This window comes from Dermacentor andersoni, chromosome 6 (genome assembly GCF_023375885.2).
Source record: "Dermacentor andersoni chromosome 6, qqDerAnde1_hic_scaffold, whole genome shotgun sequence".
NCBI lineage: Eukaryota > Metazoa > Arthropoda > Arachnida > Ixodida > Ixodidae > Dermacentor > Dermacentor andersoni.
In genome coordinates, this window is record NC_092819.1 from 10,221,201 (window position 1) to 10,245,000 (window position 23,800).

The 23,800-nt window shown below is 47.3% G+C and overlaps 1 protein-coding gene across 9 annotated transcripts in view; it reads right to left on the reverse strand.

The window, feature by feature from the left end:
• The window catches only part of LOC126521662 (uncharacterized), a 97,327-nt gene that overhangs the window by 5,829 nt on the left and 67,698 nt on the right, over positions 1 to 23,800 (reverse strand). For all 9 annotated transcript variants that reach the window (XM_050170381.3, XM_055065812.2, XM_050170379.3 and 6 more), the window contains 8 exons: positions 22,221 to 22,406; positions 21,641 to 21,781; positions 16,268 to 16,393; positions 12,769 to 12,900; positions 12,090 to 12,212; positions 10,972 to 11,103; positions 7,685 to 7,814; positions 1,122 to 1,334 (listed from right to left, as the gene is read on the reverse strand). In XM_050170381.3, coding sequence (XP_050026338.1) covers positions 1,122 to 1,334; positions 7,685 to 7,814; positions 10,972 to 11,103; positions 12,090 to 12,212; positions 12,769 to 12,900; positions 16,268 to 16,393; positions 21,641 to 21,781; positions 22,221 to 22,406 — 1,183 coding nt within the window. The remainder of the gene's footprint in view (positions 1 to 1,121; positions 1,335 to 7,684; positions 7,815 to 10,971; positions 11,104 to 12,089; positions 12,213 to 12,768; positions 12,901 to 16,267; positions 16,394 to 21,640; positions 21,782 to 22,220; positions 22,407 to 23,800) is intronic.

Here is a 23,800-nt window from a genome sequence, read left to right on the forward strand (position 1 = left end):
GTGCATCACGCTCCATATTTTGCTCATCTTTGAGCTCTTCAACCTGTTTGACAAGCTCATCCTGCGAAGCCTCCATTTTCTTCAGCCTAGCATCGACACCACGGCGTCTGGCGATTGACTCGATTTCCTCTCCGTTCTCATCCGTCCACTCGTCTACCTTGAAGGCACACTGCACGCTTTACCGTCTTTCTTGCCATGTGTGGCACTTGGCTTTTTGTAATACACACCGAAGCTTTCAGAGCACGTGCCTTCTAGCAAAGGCCGATATGCACAGAATCTAAATGTTGAAACTGCTGCAAAGTAATTATCCCCAATGTTTTAGAATCAACAAATGCCGCGCAGACTAAAGGCGTGACACGTCTTCACATGTGTTCAAACACGTGGCCACGCTCTCACTGTCCTACCAAAGCACTATTACCGATACCAATGCACACAACACACGCTACAACACATTGGGTGCACGTTAAAGATTTCCTGGTGGTAAAAATTAACCCGGAGTCCCTCACTACGGCACGCCTCATAATGAAATTGTGGTTTAGGCACGCAAAACTACAGAATTCCATTCATATATATATATATATATATATATATATATGTACTCGTTGCATCTTTTGGACGATTATTTGCGGTCACCTTAGTACAACGGAAGTGATACATGCAAATGAAATGGCAAATGCAGTCAACTTGTTAGCCGCAGTTAGCAATCAGAAAAATTGACCAACGTGAAAACGCGCGCGTATATATAGAGCTAGCCTCCTTGGGCGATCAAAGTTCATCATAGCGCTTCCGCGCTATACGTGAATAGTTGTCACGACCGACACTGTTATGTTTTGAATATAGCATTCGTTGATCCCTTGATATGCATTTTGAGTGACAGCGGAAACAGCTTTGGACAACGGCTCGGCAGGTTGGAGGGCACGTTACGCACATGAGGAGCTTCGAAGCGCTCGCGCAGTGGTGGAGATTTTGCACTCCTCGGCTGCGTAACAATGGAGAGTGCTTTAGAAACGAGGCAAATAAATCGCACTTCCATCTGACTGCCCTAGACCCGTGAGTAAACCTGCCTCCTACAGTGAACTTTTGCAGCGCCCATTCCACGACGGATACGCAATGAGGTATACCTGGAGGAAGCGCGTGCCTCAACCAGCTCGAGCTCAAACTGGACGGTGGAGAAACTGAAGCGTGGTCCACGCATAGTGAAAAAGTCCTGGTGACCCGAAGGCGGTATCTTCATGTTGTGCGGCAAGGTGAAGTAGTTAAAGGACAGCGACAAAGGCTCCTTCCGGCACTCCTGGTCATCCGGGGCGCAGTCACGCTTCTCCCGCTTGCATCGCCTGCGAAAGACAAATGAGACGTTGTCAGAAAAACATTATGAGCGATGTTGAACATATGGGACATGGTGTCGCAAAGGTAGAGTGCGCAGACTTGGTCAAGGTCACAAGTAAGTCTGTATTTCACTAGGTATCCTAACGACGACAGCTGAGCCCTTCAGATTTGCGAGTGGCTTTCCCCGAGCAGCTTTACTCATCGGTTCCCATAAGCATACTCGCACTCTGTAGTCTTTCTGGCTCTGTCTATAACTGCTCAGTGATTCATGATGGAGCTGACAGAAGCAGGCTACGTGTGGTGCCGAAGCTCGGGGACGCAAAGCTTGAAAAGGGGGAGGGCGCGATGACACCGAATTCATTGTATCCCACACACATCGCCTCAGACTGGCAGTCAGACTAGAAAAGTGTCACAGTTGCGCTAACCATTGTTGTAACAACTGCCTAATACGTCATCCGAAGATCGTCATCCTAATCGTCATCCGAAGATGCGACCGCTCGGCAGAACGAGAATAAGGAGGGCAGAGGTTCATTATATGTCAAAAAAAATTTCGAAAGAACAAAAGGTGGCAACATCATGATCAAATTGCCACACGGAATGCCTATGGAGTGAAAGACTGGGGCACTGCCTGGTCAGTGCTGATTAACCGATTAAGGTGAAAGCCTTAGATGGCTCACGGATCGAAACATCCGATGTCCGGCATTATGCCACCAAAATTTATGGCAACAAAATTCATCGGGAGTCGAACCCACCACCTGTGATGTTAATTAAGGTGAACTATTAACGACCTTTGGTGTCAAGGTGAATGAGGCCATCAATTTCTTTATAAGAAAACGTGAAGCTGAGGCGAAGAAAAAGAAGCGTCAGCACGACCTGTGGTGTTAATTAGGACAAAGTTAACGAAAGTATTCGAACCCACGACCTTTGGTAGGAGTAGAACTCACTTGGAGATACGGGCGAACCGATTCCAATTGACGTCGCGACGGTCTAGTGTCGACCCCACTACCTTAGGCATTAATTATGGTGAAGTGAATTAAGGCGCACTTAATTAAGATAGAGTTCATTAGGGCACTCGAACCCAGGACCTCTGGTGGGAAAAAACAAGCAATAGGAAGTAACAATGCATTCGAATGAAAATGTCAAGTGATGTAATGAATGTCTCCTGAGTGCGCAGGCTTTCATCTTCATCCACTTTAGCGTATGAGAAAGTGACTGCCAACTTTTTATTAATAACAAAATAGCAAAGGCTCATGCCGGAAATTTCTGTAGACCTACCCAGCATAAGGACAAGAAAGTGCAAAAATAAGTAAAAGTTGTGACGTCATAATGGATTTACCCGCACCTCAATTTGGCCCCAAAACTGAACGAGAAAAGCTTGATATTTACTGTATGCTTGTGCAAAGCCATAATTTTACAGACAAATGCAGGGGAAGTTCCGAAGGAGAATTTATAGGTCTTGCCTGATTTGGGTCATTTTCTTAGTATAACCATAAAAAAAACAATCAGTGATGTATTTTATTTCATTAGCTTATTTTCTTACAATCGATACTTCGTTTGTGCCTAGCTCGCACCACGTCGTTAAGCTTAACTTGATGCAAGTAAACCGAGACGCTTTGCAGCTTCGACCGCACTGTCCCCGTGCATAACGAAAGATGATGATGATGATGATAATGACGACGACGACGACGACGGCGACGGCGACGACGACTTATTGGCATCCCCTTTAAAACAGGGCGGCGACAAATAGTCACCTTGCATGTTTGATTTAATCGTGTATGCTATACATTGTTTTCGTCCTAGCATTCTTCTATACGTCTCCTTAATCTTTTTTGGTCAAAAGTCCTCTATCTACTTAGTACCGCTACCTATGCCTGTAATGGATCCAGTTATACCAATCTCTTCCCTGCTTTTTTTTTTACCAATATACTCTACACGTCACTCACTCTTCTCGACTGCTGAGTGGTTGATGCTTGCGTTCACTTTAAATCCAAGCGCTTCTGACATGTGTACGTTGTCTATAGGTCTCGCTGGGTGAACCCCTTCGCATTCCATTAGGGTGTGCTCAGTGGTCTCCAGATTTTTGCTGCAGCACACACATGCTTCATCTAATTGCGAATATTTGCAGCGGTATGTTTTTGTCCTGAGGCAACAACCAGCTCGAGCCTCGAATAGCAAGGCTTCGTGTTATCGTACACATGTTCCTTTCTAATTTCTTTTTTGTGATTCTTCTAAATCTCCATGGCCTTTCGTTTCCGTTCTTTGCATCCAATTCACTGTCTCTATTTCTCTCACTTTCTTTATGATTTCTCCTGGTTGCCTGTCTTAAATTTCATTTACTCTATCAACTTTCTGTCAATTACTTTGCCAACTTTCTTGACCTCTTCCTCCATTCTCTGTACAGGCTTTTCAGGTACAGATACTTGTGCATTTTAGCCGCCCATTTCTTTTGATCCATGTTCCGAAGTCTTTCTTCAAAACTAATTTTGAACTGCGCTTCCCCGACTTCAAGCGAGGCCCAACCCATGTTCCTTGCACTGCCTCATTTGTAGCTTTGGCGTGGACTCCCAAGCCCATTCGATCCTTGGTTAACTTTCAACCCGAAAATAAATCAAATTTAGGCACAAAGTGGCATTTTAGAACGTTAGCGCTTGCACCATGACTCCTATCTAGATCCCACGCACCACTTCACATTTATTTCGGCCCCAAAGTGCTCTTCCATTTTATGTTCAGGTTATCTTGGTGAATGCTTGAGTAAGTATTTCCTTTGTTTATGTATACGCCGAGGTATCCATATTTCTTGACTATGGGTATGACTTGCAGTTGAATCGAGACCACATAGTTACTCGTCTCTTACTCGATTTCTCTGTGCCAAATTTAAATAGGCAAGCTCTCCCAAGTAAAAAAAGACCTAATAAAGAAAGGACAAAGAATGAAAGTGTCCAACTCAAGAGATAAGATAGAATTCGCGCAACTGTCAGAACTGATCAACAAGGCGAAAATAAGTGATATCCGAAACCATAACGTGAGAAAGACTGAAGAAGCCGTAAGAAATGGACGCAGCCTGAAATCAGTGAGAAGGAAACTTGGCATAGGACGAACCAAGACATATGCACTGAAACATAAGTAGGGTAATATCATCAGCAACCTCAAAGATACAGTAAAAGAGGCGGAAGAATTCTATACTGACTTGTACAATACCCAGAGGAGTCAGGATACCTCCATTAGAAATAGTAATGAACAGGATACAGAAACACCTATAACTAGCGATGATGTCAGAAGGGCCTTGCAAGACACGAAACGAGGAAGAGCGACAAGAGAAGATGGAATAACAGTCGATTTAATCAAAGATGGAGGAGACATAATGCTTCTAAAACTGGCGGCTCTTTATATGAAGTGTCTATCGGCTGCAAATATCTCAGAAAACTGGAAGAATGCAAATATACCACTCCACAAAAAGGGAGACGTTAAATAATTGAAAAATGGTAGGCCCATTAGCTTTCTCCCAGTGTTATATAAAATACTTACCAAAATAATCTCCAGTAGAATAAGGGCAACACTGGACTTTATTCAACCAAGGGAACAGGCTGGCTTCAGGAAGGGATACTCTACAATGAATCACATCCATATCATTAATCAGATTATCGAGAAATTCGCACAGTGCAAATAAGCCTCTCTATGCGGCTTTCATAGATTACGAAAAAGCATGTGATTCAGTAGAGATACCAGCAGACATAGAGGCATTACGTAATTAAGGAGTACAGGCTGCTCACGTAACTATTTTGGCAAATATCTACAGAGATTCCACAGCTACCTTAGTTCTACACAAGAAAAGTACAAAGATACCAATAAAGAAGGGGTCAGACAAGGAGACACAATCTCTCCAATGCTTATTCACTGCATGCTTGGAAGGAGTTTTCAAGCTATTAAACTGGGGAGGCTTAGGAGGAAGGATCAACGGCAAATATCTCAGCAACCTTCGGTTTGCCGATGACATTGTTCTATTCAGCAACACTGCAGACGAGTTACAACAAATGATTGAGGGCCTTAACTGAGAAAGAGTAAGAGTGGGGTTGAAGATTTATTATGTAGAAAACAAAGATGATGATGAATAGCCGGGCAAAGAGACAAGAGTTCAGGATCACCAGTCAGCCTCTAGAGTCTGTGAAGGAGTACGCTTACCTAGGTCAATTAATCACAGGGAACCATGATCATGAGAAGAAAGTTCATAGAAGAATAAAAGTGGCTTGGGTCGCATACGGCAGCCATTGTCAGCTCCTGACTAGAAGCTTACCATTATCATTGAAAAAGAAGGTGTACAATCAGTGCGTTTTACCAGTGCTGACATATGGGGCAGAGACTTGGAAACTGACAAAGAAGCTTGACAACAAGGACCGCGCAAAGAGCGATGGAACGAAGATTGCTAGGCATAACGTCAAGAGACAGAAAGATAGCGGTTTGGATCAGAGAACAAATGGGTATATATGACATTCTAATGGACATCAAGAGAAAAAAAATGGAGCTGGACAGGTCATGTAATGCGCCGGTTAGATAACCATTGGACCATTAGGGTTACAAATGGGTACCAAGAGAAGGGAAACGCAGTTGAGGACGGCAGAAGACTAGGTGGAGCGATGAAATTAGGAAATTCGCGGGCGCTAGTTGGAATCGGTTGGCGCAGGACAGGTGTAATTACAGATCGCAGGGAGAGACCTTCGTCCTGCAGTGGACATAAAACAGGCTGATGATGATGATGATTGCGATGATGATGACGATGATGATGATGCAATTTAAGGCCTAGATTTGTCGTTGCGTTACTAGACATATTGACCAGTGTCTGTAAATATATTACATTGTCCGCTAGTAGCACTATGTCGTCCGCATACATCAGTGCGGGGACCTTCTGTTGCACCATTTGTCCATTACACGTGTGTGTAGTAAGTCCTAATTGACTGTTTTCCAGTTGTCTTTCTATGCCCTTAACATAAAGTGTGAACTGTGAACACAGAGGGCATGTTTGCTTCATTTCTTAGCGAATTTCAACCACTTCATTACAAGTTGAACCTTCCCACATAATTTTTACTCGGTTGTCTCTACATATATCCCTTACCAGCTCCACGACATCGTTATCTATGCCTCCGTTCTTGGAATATCTTATAACAACTTCCCGTCTACGTTGTCATAGGCTCCCTTAATATCCAGAAATGATGTCCATAAAGGTCTATTCTGAGCTACTTAAATCTCTATGCACTGAGTTAATGCAAAAATATTATCGTCTAAGCGTCTGCCTCGTGCGAACACATTCGTCTGTACACATTCATTCCAAGTACATCATTTGTTCCTGCCCATTTCGACAGTTATAATTTTATGGCTTGCATTGCGATTCCATATAGCACCGAAGTTACTGTAACTGCCCTGTTTGAGCTCGTCTTGTCCTCATCACGTTTGCCTTTGTATTAGCATTAGACGACGTCAGCACCACCCACCGTGGCGGCTTAGCGGCTCTCACATTGCGCTGATAAGCATGAGATGCTGGGATCAAATCCCGGCCGTGGCGTCCGCATTTAGATGTGAGCGAAATGCAAAAGTGCCCGTGTACCATGCGTTGTGTGCACGTTGAAAAAAAAACAGGTGGTCAAAATGAATACGGAGTCCGCCAATACCATGTAGCTCATGATCAAATCGTGGTTCTCACACGTAAAACCGGAGAAATAAATTTTCTTTCACGTCAGCGCCGCGCAATATTAAGCAGTACGGAACGAGCAATTGAAATGCAGCAATGAGTTTTGCTAATTGACCTTAGGAGCATAGAGTTTCTTACAATACTTACTAGAGGGAACTCTGGCACTGCAATCGTTCAGCCAGATAAACAAAGAAAAGACTTACGTAAACAATGAAGAGATTTATTCAAGCACCCAACAAGTTAATCTGAAAATCAAAGGGAAGTCGTATGCAGCAACAATAAAACATAGATTACTTTGGAGCGACAATAAATATGAAATGGCAGAAGTTCCCTCTGGTAATTATTGCATGAAACCGTATGCATAGGATATTCCCGTGCTTACAGGAGCAGGTTTAGCAATGAACTCAGCGGCCCATAGAATGCATATGGGTCACAGGAAGATGAAATTTTGAAGTGACCAACAGAGGTCGAACAGGGGAACCCTCAGCCCAAAGCCAATGCTACGACAAAGCCTTTGTCCAAACGTTGGTTCAGGGCTGAGGCTTTCGAAAAGTATTGAACTCTTATATGCCCCATAGCGACTCTTTGAGTGACCGGTATGAGCGACACTTCGTTCGGGTTCCGCTTTGTCTGTGGGGGATTGCGTACTTGCGTGTGATAAGGTCGAACGGGTCCTACGTTTTATGGTCGGCGTCCCTCAAGTATCCGGGTGGACAGTCCAGCTTGTTGCATCGGTAGCCGCCGCGGGTGTTCAGGCACACCTCGTTCTCACCCCGACAGATATCGCCACGCTCGCATTCGTCGATGTCTGCACAGATTTAGGACGGTAACCACACCGTAACAGCACGAATCAGCATGCCAGTTTGTTTTATTCCCTTAGACGTAATATTGCAAAAGACAATGCAAAAGACACTTGTCTCTTTCATTGTTGTCTGGTTTATTGAGGCAGCACTCAAGATCATGGATTACAATGACAGTAACACGGTAAACCACATTTCACAAAAATAATTAAAAGACGCTCACATTCCCTTTAGTGACGTTACGGCCACGAGAAACGCGGTTATACGTATGACAATTCATCGATTCCTCTGCCTACATGCGAAGGCAGCGACGCTGCTTCGAAAGATTGCGCGCGACACTACATTTACATTAATACCCACGACATTTCGTTGGAGTCTAACCCTTCACCTTTGGTGTGAGTCGAGCCCACGACCTTTGGTATTAATTAGGGTGAATTAGGCCATCAATTTCTCCATAAGAAAGCGTAAATCCGAGGCGAAAAAGAAGCGTCAGCACGACCTGTGTTGTTAATTAAAGCAACGATAATTAAGGTGCTCGAACCAACGAGCTTTAGTGGGTGTCGAACCTTCGACTTTTGATGGGACCAAAATTGAATGGCGCCAAAATATGTGGTGCCACTATTGATGCTCGAACACACGACCATTCGTGGGAGTCGAGCCCACGACCGTTGCTGTTAATAAAGGCGAATTTATGGCACAGCAAATTAAGATACTCGAACCCACGACCTATTGTGGGAGTCGAACCCCCGACCATTGGTGGGAGTTGAACCCACGACCTTTGGTGTTAATTAAATCAAACTTTAATAAAGCCCTCGAACCAACGAGCTCTGGTGGGAGTCGAACCTCGACCTTTGGTGGACCAAAATTCAATGGCACTAAAATTGGTAGCGTCACCATTGATGGTCGTACCCACGACCATTGGTGGTAGTCGAACACGCGACCGTTGGTGGTTTTAAGGCGCCGTTAAAACGCAGTTAATTAACATATCGTTAATTAAGACCCTTGAACCAATAATCTTTGGTGGTAATTAAGACAAAGTTAATTAAGGGACTCGAACCAACTAGCTTTGGTGGGAGTCGATCCCATGACATTTGGTACGACCAAAGTTCAAAGGCACCAAAATTGATGGGGCCGCCACTGGTAGTTGAAACCACGACCATTGGTGGGAGTCGAGCCCGCTACCTTTGGTCTTACTTAAGACGAAGTTAATTAAGGTACAGTAAATAAGACATAGTCAATTAAGTCGCTCCTTACATTTCCATGACCTTTGGTGGGAGAAAAGAAGCAATAGGAAGTAATAACGCATTCGAATGACAATGTCAAGTACTTTAATGAATGTCTCGTGAGCGTGCAGGCTTTCCCCTTCATCCTCTTTAGTCCATGATAAAGTGACTGTCAGTTTTTTAGGGCACAGTTTATTAAGGTAGAGTTATTCAAGGCACTTGAACGCACCACCTTTGGTGGGAGAAAACGAGTAACAAGAAGTAGGAACGTATTCGAATGAAAATGTCAAGCAATGTAATGAATTTCTCGTGAGAGCGCGGGCTTTCGCCTTTATCCCCTTTAGCGTATGCTGAAGTGCTTGTGGACTTTCCAAGATGCCCCACACCTCAGCAGACTGGAGCTGCCGCATTCGCACTTCAAGACGCTGTCGGCGCAGCCGGCGGGTGGACTTGCGGCAGCATTCGACAGAACAGAACATTGGCGCGGCTGAGTTACTTGGAGAGGTACGCGCCTGTCGGCTAAATAAAAATATAACTTGTGTACCCAATTACAAGTTTTTCAAAGGTTTATCAGGTCGTCTCGGAAATTTCAGGAGGTTCCCGGGAAACTGAAACAGTGAATGCTAGAGCTGAGTTTCATATAGCGTTAAACGTGGTTAACAATATATTGAGGCTGTGTGATTTTTGCAGTGACTAATAGTTCGAACAACAATGCGGAAAGAACCATGTGTCATATATCAGAACGTACAGAAAGGCATAGCGCCCAGTAACTTACAAGTTCATAACTAACGAGAAGAAAGGGAACCGAAGGGCTCGATTTCTATTGATCATATCATAAGAAGCCAACAACCAAAGACACCAAGGACAACATAGGGGAAATCGATTGTACTTACTAATTGAATTAAATAAATGATAAATTAATGCAATTGTAAGTGTATGAAAAAAACAACTGGTTGCAGGTGGAATACGAACCCAGGTCTTCGCATTACGCGTGCAATGCTCTTAGCAAATTACCTACGCGGCGCCGCTTCCCATCCACTTTCTGGCGTATTAATCTTTTTTACGACTAAAACTAACCCTTGAAGTGTTAGCCAGCATCACCACTCACAAACCTTGGCGGCGGATGTGGAAGATCCTTTCTACCGCAAGCGTCACGGGTACGTGATCCATTTGGGCGACGGCAACTGGTCAATAATCCCACACATGCTATCTGAAGGCATCAATGTTGCCGGATTCGGTTATCGAATCCGACAAGATTGATGCCTTCAGGTAGCATGTGTGGGTAGCGAGCGTCTCGAACCGGTGTCTCGAATCCAGCAACATTGATACCTTCAGATAGCATGTGTGGGATTATTGACCAGTTGCCGTCGCCCAAATGGATCACGTACCCGTGACGCTTGCGGTAGAAAGGATCTTCCACATCCGTCGCCAAGGTTTGCGAGTGGTGGCGCTGGCTAATACTCGTAGGGTTAGTTCTAGTAGTAAAAAACATGAATACCCCATAAAGTGAATGGGAAAACGGCGCCGCGGTACCTCAATTCGTAAGGGCATCGTACGCGTAATGCGAGGACGTGGTTTCGTATTCCACCTGCGGCCAGTTGTTTTTTCACGCACTTACATTTCCATTAACTTATCATTTTTCAATTCAGTTAGCAAGTACAAGTAATTTCCACTAGATTGTCCTAGGTGTCTTTAGTTGTTGGCTCCTTATGATAAGTTTATAACTAGTAGCAGAGCTCATAAACAGAACGGAAGCGGGAGCCGCGTATTGTTCGGTGATTACGCGATGCTTTTATGCCTACAACTAAGGGGACAAATACTTCACCGTCGACTTCGCCCGCGCACACCTTTACGTCAAAACCTCACTAATGAAAAGAAGTGATAACACGTAGAGCCAAAATGGGCAAATACGCATAAAATTGCATGAGCACTCGTTAAGTACCTTGGCAAGTCCTCTTGTCATTGTTGAGCACATAGCCTTCAGGACACGTGCACGAGTAGGATCCTGGCTCATTGATGCATGTGCCGATACAGAGGCTGCCCCGACCTTTCCACATTTCGCACTCGTCCACGTCTGCAGACCAAGGAGCAGCACATGATGAAGGTTACTATTCGCGTTTTGCACGAACTCTGCTTATACATTTACGCGCAAGCTCACATGCACCGTCTGTGAAATCGGTGAGATTAAGTCAGAGGCCGCCGAGTTGGGAGAGGAAAGCGATCGTGGGAGGAGGAGGGTGCCTGTAGGTGGAGAGGAAAAGCGTGCGCCGGGGAAGGTACGGAGCGGCGCGGCGCGGAGGCGGAGGGCAGGCGCGCTGGGTTCACCTCCTATGGAAGTTGCTACTGATTCTGTGTGCGCATGGGAGTACCGGGTTCTTCTGGCGATCGAAAGGCCGAGCGGAGAGCGAGGACAGAGCAGCGACGCAAGCGGCGGCATGCCGACGAGCGCGAGTCGACCGACCCCGAAGTCGTCGGCAAGCACCGGGCACGAGCTGAACACGACCGGCAAGAGGCCGAGGCTAGACGCATCCAGAAGACTGCCGAAGAACATGCTAGGCATCTTGCGACCATCCGGGTGTGTCAGGCAAGACGGCATATCTTAGAAACTCGGGAACAGCAGCCACACGGTTGCGCGCAACCCGCGTTCACGAAGTGAAACGTCAGTGTGATTTTGGGGTCTCACTTGGCACACTTATGGAACTGCATTTGATCGTTGTTCTCTCACGAAAACAGCGCCTTTACGACAACGCTCTGCCTTCAGAAAACCACATTTTCAGTCTATAGCTGTTGTGAAAGCTTCATGCAGGTTTTAGAGATCCAGATAACAATTATTGTCACGCCGCCTCAGGATGAATTTATACACTCGCAGATGCGTGACGTGCCTATGTGTGCCCTTCCCTAAATGTTTTCATCGATAATCGCGAGCCGGTTTATAAGGGAGGACGTTCGTATTCGGAAACAATATCGCGAGAAAGTCTACCGCTTTTCTGAACTGCGACAGGCTTGTCCACATGTTATTTGCACGTGCATGCGTAAGTAGAAGTCACCAACACCTCTTACCCACGCACGTCTTCTGGTCCTCGGCGAGGCGGAATCCTTTCTTGCAGATGCACTGGTACGAGCCCCACGTGTTGATACATGAATGGTGGCACGCGTGCGTTTCCTCTTCGCATTCGTTGACATCTAAACCATAGTGGAATATAGAATACGTGCTGTCAACCGTGCTTTGGAAACGGCTCTTGGCGCAGGACATATTCCAGCTTATGTCACGCCGTGACCTAGCGCGGCATCTCTAATGGGGACCACATATAATAACAGGGGCGGGCAGTACATGGCCGAATAACTTTGCACCACTGATCAGTAGCGCGCAAGGTCTCTGGCTCGACTCAATGTTTAGGTGCCCGCATTTCAGTGGGGGCAATAGGCAAAGCGATAGTATAGAGATTCCGAAACTGTGCTTATTTCTTTTGGAGATTTCAATCACCGGGAGTAGCATGTGAACGATCGCCTTCCGTTCCTCTGCATCTCTGGTCTCAGACCACGGTGTATCCTCGGAGCGTCAATAAGTCAGCAGACATGGACAACGTTCGTAGCACAATTAAGTAAGCATAATTTTAGTACACCGGACGAACAATATTTTTAATTCTCGCGTCGCCCCGCTAGCGTAGTTCTTCCCGTCAACCCTTCTCAATTTTGAACATGCTACTGAGAAATAGCAGGTTCAGGAAAGTTGTCTTACCAATGCAAGTGCGTTCATCGTAGCCCCTCTTGAATCCTGGTTTGCAGTGGCACGTGTAGGAACCCGGCGTGTTGATGCACTCGGAGTTGACGGAGCAGACTCGGCCCGCAAATCGCGTGCACTCGTCAATGTCTGCGCGCAGAAGTAAACGGGTCCAGCCTTTGCGAGAACAAGTGCTCGTCGGCGGCCACAGTTAGAGCTCAAGTGTTGCTTTCAGCGTGCTCGGCGCGATCGCCAAAGAGGTGATCCGGGTTGGCCTCCCAAAAATTTAACTGAATAATGTTTACTTATCACGATGGCCTAAGACCTATTTCGGAAAGAGGGACAAGGATGAGTTCGCTAATATAAATAAGCTGAGAGCTTTTTGGCTGCAGCCTGTAAACAATGAGCGAAACAAAGCGTCACGATGAATTTTCACAATATTCGGCGCAGCAAGAATATTTATCATGAATTGCGCGCTGGTGCGTGCTTCGAATAGATTGTATCACTAATTGGATTGCCAGTCGAAGAAAAGAAACAAGGATGAAAAATATCGCCTCTGTCTCAAGGCAACAACATTAGGCTCCAGCTCGACTCCACTCAACAGGTTCAAAAGAGGATGCCTGGTGGCGCCTATCAGACAGCTAGGTGGCGACTGCTGTTGCGGACACCACTGCATTTTCCAACTGATTTTCATAACACATGTGTTCTGCCCGTGTTCTCCATGCTCGGGGCCGGTAACGCACTCGGTGAAAGAAGAAACTACCACATTATTCGGCGAAGAAATAAATTATGCCTATTCTGCTATCGGTGCGTCGGTCCAAATAGCTTGTGTCAAAATAGGGGCACGTCCGCCATGCTTGCTATCACTATTTTCTTTCTTCTTTCTTTCTGCAACATAATAAACTCTTCTATTATATTAATTTTAATGTTTTTTTTTCATTTAACTGGGCTTCTTCTGACTTTTACATCAAGGCTTGAGAGTACTTCCTCGCTTGCACGTGCTACTCATCACAAGAAAACAGCTACAGCAACAGCAGTCACTTCCTTTTGCAACGTTTAGCGAAGCCACTCCCTTCTAATTTACTAGTCAAGATCTTCATCCTTCTTAATATTGCTGAATTTAGTGATTAAGTAATATGATGGCCTTTCCCTCCATATCTATCATTGGCATAATAACTGGCCCTTGCGCCAGTAAACACCATAGATCATCATCATATTCATCACGTTATCAGCTAACAGCAGTATAGCTCTTGCCCTAAGGGGGCCTACGAGCGCAGGCTGCTAGCACGATTCATGACGGACAGTGTTGGGTGAAACTGCGAGACCTTAGTCGAAACCTTGGCGTCTCTTTCAGGGACATCAAGTTCATAAGAGCTCTTCTTTCTCAGCGGTTCGGGATATTTTCATCCGCACAGCTGGTAATGCAGAGCGGAGTTAAATAAAAATAGCGCATGCGTAGCGTAATTTATGGCGTCAGTTCGTGGTTACGTACTGCTTATCACCGCACATAGCACAATGTCCCTAAACACACATATCACAGACGTCGACAATGCGCTGGTTGCATTCAGGTATGCGATTTCAGTGAAGAGAGGTTAAGTGGCCGATGCGACCACCTTCATCTTTATGTGTCTCGGATTTGGTTCCTTCTGTTTTTGCTCACGGTTAAAATGAGCTGGACAACTAGTTCTTGTGCGCAATCCATTAAAAAAAACATGTCCAGCCGTGGAAGTCATCTTATCTAATAGAGCAAATGTTGCTAGCAACTCCATCGACTAAATTTTTAACGGATTGTTGCAACTGTAGCTTTAAGGCGAATAATGAGCTGTGTAACCCTCTTCATTGAAGACCTATTTTCCCGTGTCATAATGATCAGACCAGAAAAAAATGCAGCAATGGACACCTTGCAAAAAAGTGAGCGCCCCCTGCCACAGGCCTGAGGAAGCATTCGGGGCGCTGGGTGCGAGAGTATTTGTGTGGAAAATATTCCAAATCTTCGCCTTGTTTCTACCTGTGTCACCGAGTTTGGTCGCATAAAATTCAGCTTGCATTGTTTGTTTAGTCATATTACGTCGTGTCAAAATGATGGAAGAAGGCTTTATTCCGTTTTCTTTTTTGGAAACGAGATGGACTTCTGACTTTTCGCGATGCTCTATTGCCAGCGACCAGGTGTGGAGCTATGTGCGCTCCACAACCGCGACCGTGCGTTAGACCCATTGTGGCTGGACATCTAGAAAAGAGGGTTATGTGAAAAACATTATGCTCAATCTGAGCGCCAGTGACTTACAAGTGGGTTTCGTTCGTGCAGCTCACAGCAGCCCCATCAGATTTGACGTCTGTATATTCACTTTTGCTTATTGCTTCCTGCAGTGTTGTAGAAGCTAAACCATCAGCATTACAGTAATGTGGAAAGTTGGGTGAGTTGGTAATTAATCATCCTACCTTGGCGGTGAAGCAGCACACTGACAAGGACAATCCGCAGTTAGCGCTGTGCAAACTGTTCCATCTTTGTATCAAAACATAGCTAAAATAAAGCCCAGCGATGAACTGAAGTGGCTTGTATAGACGCTAACACACGCAACTGGCGGAGCGAGCCGTGTTGAGCGAGTCCGCTGAGCCCCATGAGCGTACACGGAGCACCAAGAGCGCGCTCTACTAGCCGAAGACGCCGTGCGCGAGGTTTAAGCCGACGAGACGCCAGCAGCGCGTGCCCGCGTTCAGATCTCGAGAGCTATGAGCGTATACACCGAGCGCGAGAGCGCGCTCTGAAATCACTAGCCGATGCCGTAGCGCGCATGCCACACCGAAATCCTACTTCGCTGTTATTTATGAGCTGTCACATGCCTCTTTAGCAAACGGCCGTGCCGCTGCACTGCAGCCAGTCTGGAAGTTCGGGTGTGCGTGAAAATAGTTGTCACGTAGTCTGAGTCGCTAGAAAATGTTGAAGGCTGGCCTGAAATTGAAGGAGGACAAATATTGATACAATGGACTCACTACAGGCCATACATAAATCATGGCTTATACCTGTTATAAAGTGCTCGCTGCAAATCCTTGACTGCACGTTTAGCTGCCATACTGAGTCCGCATTCAGTCGCTTCACGGCATTCACCCATGACGCTCTTTTTAGTGGGTACCGCTACTCGGACGGAAACCAAAAAATACCGTCCTTATTCTTGCCGTAATAATTCATACATCCATACGCGACGCACTTCGCTGGCATGTCATTCAGAAACTATGGGCACGGGAGCTTGCCTGAGCGTGCCAGAATGCCCAGCCAGGCGGGGAGCCGTCTGCTAGCTTTCCAACCGCATATGGGGCGCTCGCAAGTGGCGCGCTCGCGCATGCGCAGCAGCTTTCTTGCAAAGTGTCCATTAAAAAAAAATCCTCAGGGGTAATGTTTGCACTGTTCAGATGACACTTGGCCGTCATACCGAGTATTTAACACTAAAGAAGAAAGTTGCAAAAGCTCGTGCTCAGCAACAGCTGCTCCGTCGATGCGGCTGAGCTGCGTGCCACTCACCTTCACAATCCCGGAAGGAGTTCATTCGGAACCCGATGGGGCACTCACACACGTAGCTGCCGGGCATGTTGCTGCACGTCTGGTTCATCCGGCAATCATGAGTGTTGGTGGCACACTCGTCGATGTCTGCGCAGTCATTGTAGAGAGAGAGATAAAAATCAAAAACAAAAAGTGCTTCACAGTCAATTTTTCCACTTCTTGTGCTGATAACTGAAATTTGTGCTCATACTTTCGCTACGTTGCTCGCATCGACAAAAAGACAATAATGGGGCAGAGTACATCGGAATGTGATTGCCTGACAAGATTTTAGCATTATGAACACACCGCAATGGAGGACACCGAATCATTTTATCGCGATAGCAATTATGCGCGCACTACAGGCGCGCCATCGTGCTGTTCAGAAATCGACGGCCCGCGCTTCGGTGGTCTCCCGAGGAGCATTCGGCTGCAACGCAAGCGGACGCCCCGCTCGCCTCATCGGACTCGGCCGTGAGGCGTTCTGGCTGCTGGCGTTGCGGGCGCACACATTCCTGCTGAGCGGTTGCGTGCATAGCTCACGGGGCCACTCACTGGTCTGAGCGAAACAAGCTGGCTCTGTCTATCGTACTTTCACTGACAACGCCGGCGACTTTCTCTCCGTCGAGAAGAGTGACATGTTGAGCGACTTGGTGCATCACTAATACCATGTACTGCGGCGCAAGATAACACAAGGAAAGAAAGAAAGAAAGAAAGAAAGAAAGAAAGAAAGAAAGAGCGCTCTTTCTGTTTTCTTCTTTTTACAGCCAAGCTGTATATGGCTCATATCCGGGGTTTCGTGGCGTCTGCGAGCAGAATATATCATCATCAGCAATGGCTCGAGCGTCGTTGTCTTCGTTGGCGTCCCTCGGTGCCACCGCGCGAACGCGCTCGTATCGCTGCTCGCACGTTCGTCGTCGTCGTCTTCTTCCACAGCTGACTCCGGTGTATAAAAAGCTATCCTCATCACCAATGGCTCTTTCGAGTGAAGCTGACGTCACGGCTCTATAGGTGATGGACGTAATTGATCTCCGTTTCGTTCCGCCAGTGCAATGGGTAGGTCACGCGTCGTCAGGACTGCAGAAGAACAGTGCGCGCATGAAGAGTGACGGAGGGAGCAGCGACGCGAGTGTGATCGTCGGCAGCGTGCGTACGCTAATGCGGCGACCGACGAGCGTGCCCGCGAGACGGCAGCGACTAGCGACAACCGGCGAAGCATACCGTGAGTCAGAGAATGGTGCGACGCGCCTTCGGCGTCAAGGGCTCAACGTGGATGAGTTCAAGGGCGCGAACGCGACGTTGCAAAGAGACTTCCTTGATCGACATTTCGACCTGCAACGTGTGTGACAGACTATGCTTCGATAACGACCGTAATCGTAATGGGGAGGCCACGTGTACGGAGATATGAGCCATTGCTTAAGGGTGTATGAACCATTCATTGTTTTAGGTGACGGACCCATTTAATAACAGAGGTGATACGCAAATGTGTGTGCGTACCTATGTCGTCACAATGACCACAGATTAAGACAATAAATATGTTCGTACTTTTGTTCAAAATTCTGTGTCACCTCCATGTCATGCACTGCAGAGCTTCGCTAGTAATCCACCTTCACAGAGTGGAATGACACATGAATTTTTTTTCTTGGGTTTTTTAGCTTGCGCCACAGTATGTCGGATTAGTTCTGTCGACCTCGTCTCGTGCACCATGGAGGTGCGGCGACGGCAACAGTGCGGCCGTCTTCGCGCTAGCGTCTTGGCACGCCTGGTGTATCTGCACAGGGCGCCGTTCCCGCTGTGCCGCAGCACTTGTCTCGCGCGCTGCGTCGCGCCATGTCGCCTCCGCGTATTGCGAGAACACCGCTTAAAAAGCTCGTGAACAGCAACCCTACTATACACCTCGCTGCTGCATCCAATGCTTTGCCCTTGGCCGAAACTGCCAACTTTTTCCCGACCATCGAAATGTGATCACGTCATTTGAGAATCAAACCTGCCACCTTGTTCTCAGTAGCCTGACGCCGTAACCACCGAACCACAGCACTGTGAACAGACCAGAATGGCACCTAAAGGAAACATTTGATCCTTTTTAAAACAATGTGGCACTGCAATGAAAGCGACGAGGCGTGCTGTGGAGCTAGAGACCAGACTTGTACTTAATGAATGACATGTAATTAATCGTTTGAAATCAATTACATTTCAGGTAGACTTGTAAGTAATTGATTACATTTGTCCTAAGTAACGCTCGCTGTAATTCAATTACTTTTCAAGCGAAGCTTGTATTACCTCACTCGTGTCGGCTTCGGTGTGGCCGTACGAACAAACCGAAGCCACGCGAAAATAAAAATTTATTGTCGGCTTACTTACTTGTTAATTAATTAATTAATTAATTAATTATTTGCAATGAATTACATTTCAGGTAGATTTGTAATTAATTGATTACATTTGTCTTAAGTAACGCTCACTGTAATTCAATTACTTTTCAAGCGAAGCTTGTATTACCTCACTCGTGTCGGCTTCGGTGTTGTACGAAAAAACCGGCGCCACGAGGATGGCAGCGAGCGTGAGAAGCGCCGGAGCGGAACAAGCGGACGAGGTAACCATCGCCCTGGCCATCGCCGACGCAGACTGCCACACGGTGCTGAGCGACTCGAGACAGGCGGTGCGAAGCCTCGCCGAAGGCCAAATCTGCAGGGAGGCTGAGCGCGTACTGCGAGCGGTCAAACTACCAGAACGAAAAGTACGACTCAAGTGGTTCCCGGCGCATGCGGGCGACGCGTCGGAACACAATGAGAACCACAATGAGACGGCACACGCAGCGGCGCGAGAGCTAACCAACCGCGCACCGGCGACAGAGCGTCCGACGTGGTTCGGAACGAAGGACTGCATGACGGATTACAATGAAATAACGAAGGCCTACCGCCTGGCTCGCAGGACTCTCCCACCCCCGCACCCGAGGCTAAGTCGAGCGGAGGCGGTAGTACAGAGACAGCTCCAGACCGGATCGCTACCGAGCTCGAGACTGATGAATCGCATGTACCCCGAGACATATCCGACCGATAAGTGCAGAGTCTGCCGGAGGGAGACCGCAGACTGCACGCACATCTTGTGGGACTGCGTTAAAAATCCAGAAGATGCAAAATCGAAAACGCTCCCACCGCGGCTCGAGGCAGCCGCGAAGAGCTACGACCGAGACGAACAGCTCTGGGCCGTCCAGCAGGTTTCGAGGCACTCGAAAGGCAGGGACCCAGCGAGCGGGAGACCCGCGCCGAGTAACTTCGTAGATGACGTAGGCCCTCGTCGGGGCACGCGAGCGCCCAACTGCAGGCATAAATAAAGTTCACTCCAATCCAATCCAATTGTCGGGTTGCGATAGGTTGCGAAAACAAAACGCTAACCGTCCCCTCCCTTCGGAGGAGGGAAGAGGGTGATCGCTTGTTCGCTCCACTCGCGCCCGCCGTTTCTCGCTAATTCAGGCCCGGCAGTCAGATGGAGACGCCGCGCTTGGTTCGTTCTGCCGAAGAGCAGGCTGCTTTGAAGGAACGGCAGCGGGCCGCGCGTCGTGCGTTCGGCCGAAAGCACAGGCGGCGTTTGACGAACGCCACCGGGAACTCGCTCGAGAAAGGGCTTCTCGTCGACCTGCCCACTTCGCCGTAAGTAAGCGCGAAGCCTAAGCGTTACGACAAGGAACAGTCGCGGATCCCGAGCTTCGCTTGCACCCCTCTTCACAGTAGTGGAAGGGCGGTCAATCTTTTCTGTAACCAATTACATTTGACTAGCTATTTCGTTGACGAGACAAGCCATAACAGGCGACACAGCTTTCAGCACTTGAATTTGGCTGTCACTACAGTGGAACGGTTGTTCCGCGCACAGCCTCGCGAATGTTCGGAGAGCCCCACACGTGGGCGCTCATCGTCTCGCCCCTCCCCCGGCTGAACCGGCACTACTCGACAGTGATGGCCACTTCGGTCGATCATGCCAGAAAATCGGCTTCATCATCTCTAGCTTCTGTTTGGCCCTGGCGGGAGCGCCCTCTTCGAGCTCCAACAACCATGAAGCGCTGCAGTCCTAGACCCGAGCATCGCTGCATTCAGTAACCACAGTCGTCTTGCGCGTGAGGTGTTCATCTCTTGCAATACCACCCTTCTCGCCAGTGCGCACATCGAGCGAGCTTTCAATGCGGCTGCAGAGGTCTTCACAAGAAATTTTGAAAAATAAATCATTAGTGAAGATCAACAACGTGTGAAAGGTTGCAGAGGACGGATTCACAATTACAATTAAAGCTGGAAGGAAAGTAACAGTAACCGATTACTTATTACTAACTGCTTAATTTCTTTTATGGGGCCGCTAATTAGTCACTGTAATTAATTACATTTTTCAAAGAGGTAATTGTAATCAGTTTCTTCTGTAAAGTGTACAAGTCTGCTAGAGGCTGAGCACGCACGGCGCTCTCGCGGAAAGGGACACGCACGTGCCACAGTGACTCGTACACTCACGTGATCTCGCTCCTGACTAGCTTACGTCGGAGTGCTAAGCTAGAATGTTCTGAAACACGGCATTATTTTCTTTTAGTCGCCTGCTAGATTATTGATTGTGGCTTTGAAATGTCCATAGATCATTGCAGCCAGCCCCTGGCTACGTCAGAGTATACTGTGCCGCACTGTAGAAACTGTGAGCAAGAAAACAGCTGTATGTGCGGTTGCAGATTTAACTGTAGCAGATCAGAGCTTATCACCGCGTGGTGCGAAGCTGTCGGGCGTCTATTCATACTGTTCTCCGGTTCTATATTAGCCTAACACAAAAAAATAAAGCATGCACAAGTCAAGTGGCTTGCTAGAATTCCACTTCTCAATTTTTTACACAACGCGGAATTCCTTCTTTTGTCACTCTTTATTTGCTTGTTGCTTAGCGTTCACTCGTGAAGATATCGCATTCTCATCATTTTCCTATACCTAATAGTTGTTATTGTTTGTCCTCGTTTTGAGCTTTTTAAATGCTCGTATATGTCTGTAGAAATCTTAAAAACTTGGCCAACGTTCCATCGCGCCCAACGGAAAAGCAGAACGTATTTGAAACCAAATAATACAAGTACTAATTCGACTGCATTTATGAGATTAAAATTCGTTCATGCTGAATAGTTGCTCTTTTTTGGAAGGGAGGATGTGGGAGGAAAGGGTGAGAGGTGTAGCTGCGCTGCAACACGCTATGCGTTGTAAAAAAATAGAGAGAAACTTGGAAATTTATTGTTTTTGTTGGTCCTACGGCAACTCTCTACGCTAATGGCAACCTGACATGTCAGCCAGCGCTGCTTGATTGGAATACAAGAATATGGCTATTGGCACTGGTTAAATCGCTACTGCGTACCGAGGCACTGGTTTCCTTGCAGATTTGGCTCGTATCCTGGTGTGCAGCTGAGCAGGCTTTCGCATAGGTAGGAGCCCACCGTGTTGATGCACCGATGGTAGCGGCCACACAGGCTGCGGTTGTGCGCGCATTCGTTGACGTCTGCGGCAGAACAAGCGGCAGGAAGTGGCGAAGGACATGCGGAAGGGGATGAATATGTTGGTGAAATGACTTACATGGAAACTTATATTTCGCTATTATTTATGTTTACAGTACACTGTGCTAGTATTCATATTGCCACGAAATATTTGCGCGAAAAGCAGTATTTCAAAAAGAGCATGATAACCCACATCGCAGAAACAGGCTAGTCTGTAGTTTTCGCCTATTGATGCTTAAAAAACGAAAATAAAGGAGAAAAGACATAGGGCACACAGGCACGCACAGTTCAGTAACGGTCCTTGCAGGCCTATATTTCGGATAGTCAACCACACTATGAGATTGCCACATCATGAAAAGTACTCACTGATGGTGGTCTTGCAGAGGACAGATCCGTCTCTCTGTTAGCCTTAACCATTACGATCATCAGAAACTGTGCCCACACCTGCGCAGTTTCCGAAGCTGTCGCTCGTGTGTCCCGGCGGACAGTCGGTGGCCTGGCAGCTGCCGTCGTCCAATCGGCGGCTTCCGGCAGGGCACGTGCTCCTCACGCAGCGAAACGAACCCTCCGTGTTCTGGCACTCGAAGTTCTGACCGCAGTTGTGGATCCCCTGTGCACACTCGTCATCGTCTGAGATTCCGACAGAACAAAAAGGGACCGCCATAAATAATGCACGCCCGCCAGCACTGAGTCACAAAAATGACATACACTTCTTCTATCATGCCAGACAGGCATTCTGATAACTTCACCCTGACATCATCATCCTCTACAAGGTTTTCTTTTTTTGCAAATCCTATTTGTTTATTTACGTAGTTTACACGCATCAAAACGATCACCGAGAAGAGAGCTAGCTGGCAACTTCCACCAGGAGGGGCACGAAGCTTGCCACCTCTAGAAGAGAAAAGGTACACAGACGACCATATGGCAATAATGTATTTATTCTTTCATCAGAGTTGTGCGTTGGCACAAACCGAAGTACGAGTTTCGTTGCCTATAGTAGCACTTCCCTTTTACCTGCACGTCAAATCGACTTGCTCGCTTGCTAGTCACCAAATATCTAGGTTCTTTGACCAACTCTTCTTCGGAGAGAGAGAGAGAGAGAGGCAAAGGAAAGACAGGTAGGTCAACACGCACACGCACGCGCACACGCACATGCACACGCACGTATACACACACGTGCACACACACGTACACACACACGTACACACGATACACACGAACTGTTTCTGTGGGCACTGTCACGCAGCCTGCAAAGGCGTTCCTAGTGTTACGCAGTGTCAACGTACAATCCTACGTAAAACAGTATACAGCCACAATTCGTCAAAAAGTCCCGTGTCTTTCAAGTACCGCAGCAGCGCCTTCATAGCGGATCGCACTGATGTTCGCGTAGGCCGGTTTCCAAGGATGTTGTTTCCTGTCATTGGGCGCTTCTCAAGTTGGTCTGGGGTGGCTGACAGGACTGCTCTTTGCGGGTTGAAACGAGGGCACTCACAAAGAAGGTGCGCGATTGTTTCATTGCACCCGCAGAAGTCACAAAGTGGGCTGTTGGCCGTTCCGATAAGAAAGGAGTACGCATTTGAAAATGCTACTCTTAGCCATAGACGGACTAGAAGGGTGCAGTTACTCCGTGGAAGGTCGGGCGGAATACGGAGCTGTAAATTAGGTTCTAGGGTATGAAGGCGTGCACTTGTGAACTCGTATGAATTCCACTGAGCTAATGTCAGGTCACGCGCAAGTGCGGTAAGTTTTTTCTTCGCGTCGGTTCTCGAAAGGGTAATGGCAACGCAGTTGATGCCGTCATGGGCAGATCGGGCAGCTGCGTCTGCTCGATCATTGCCAAGTATGCCACAGTGACTAGGCAACCACTGATATATTATATATATCGTGTCCTTCGTCAACTATGCGATGGTGGACTTCTCTTATCTCTGCGACGAGCTGCTCATGTGATCCATGGCGTAGTGCTGAGAGTACACTCTGTTGGGCTGCCTTGGTATCATAGAAGATTGACCATGCATGGGGTGGCT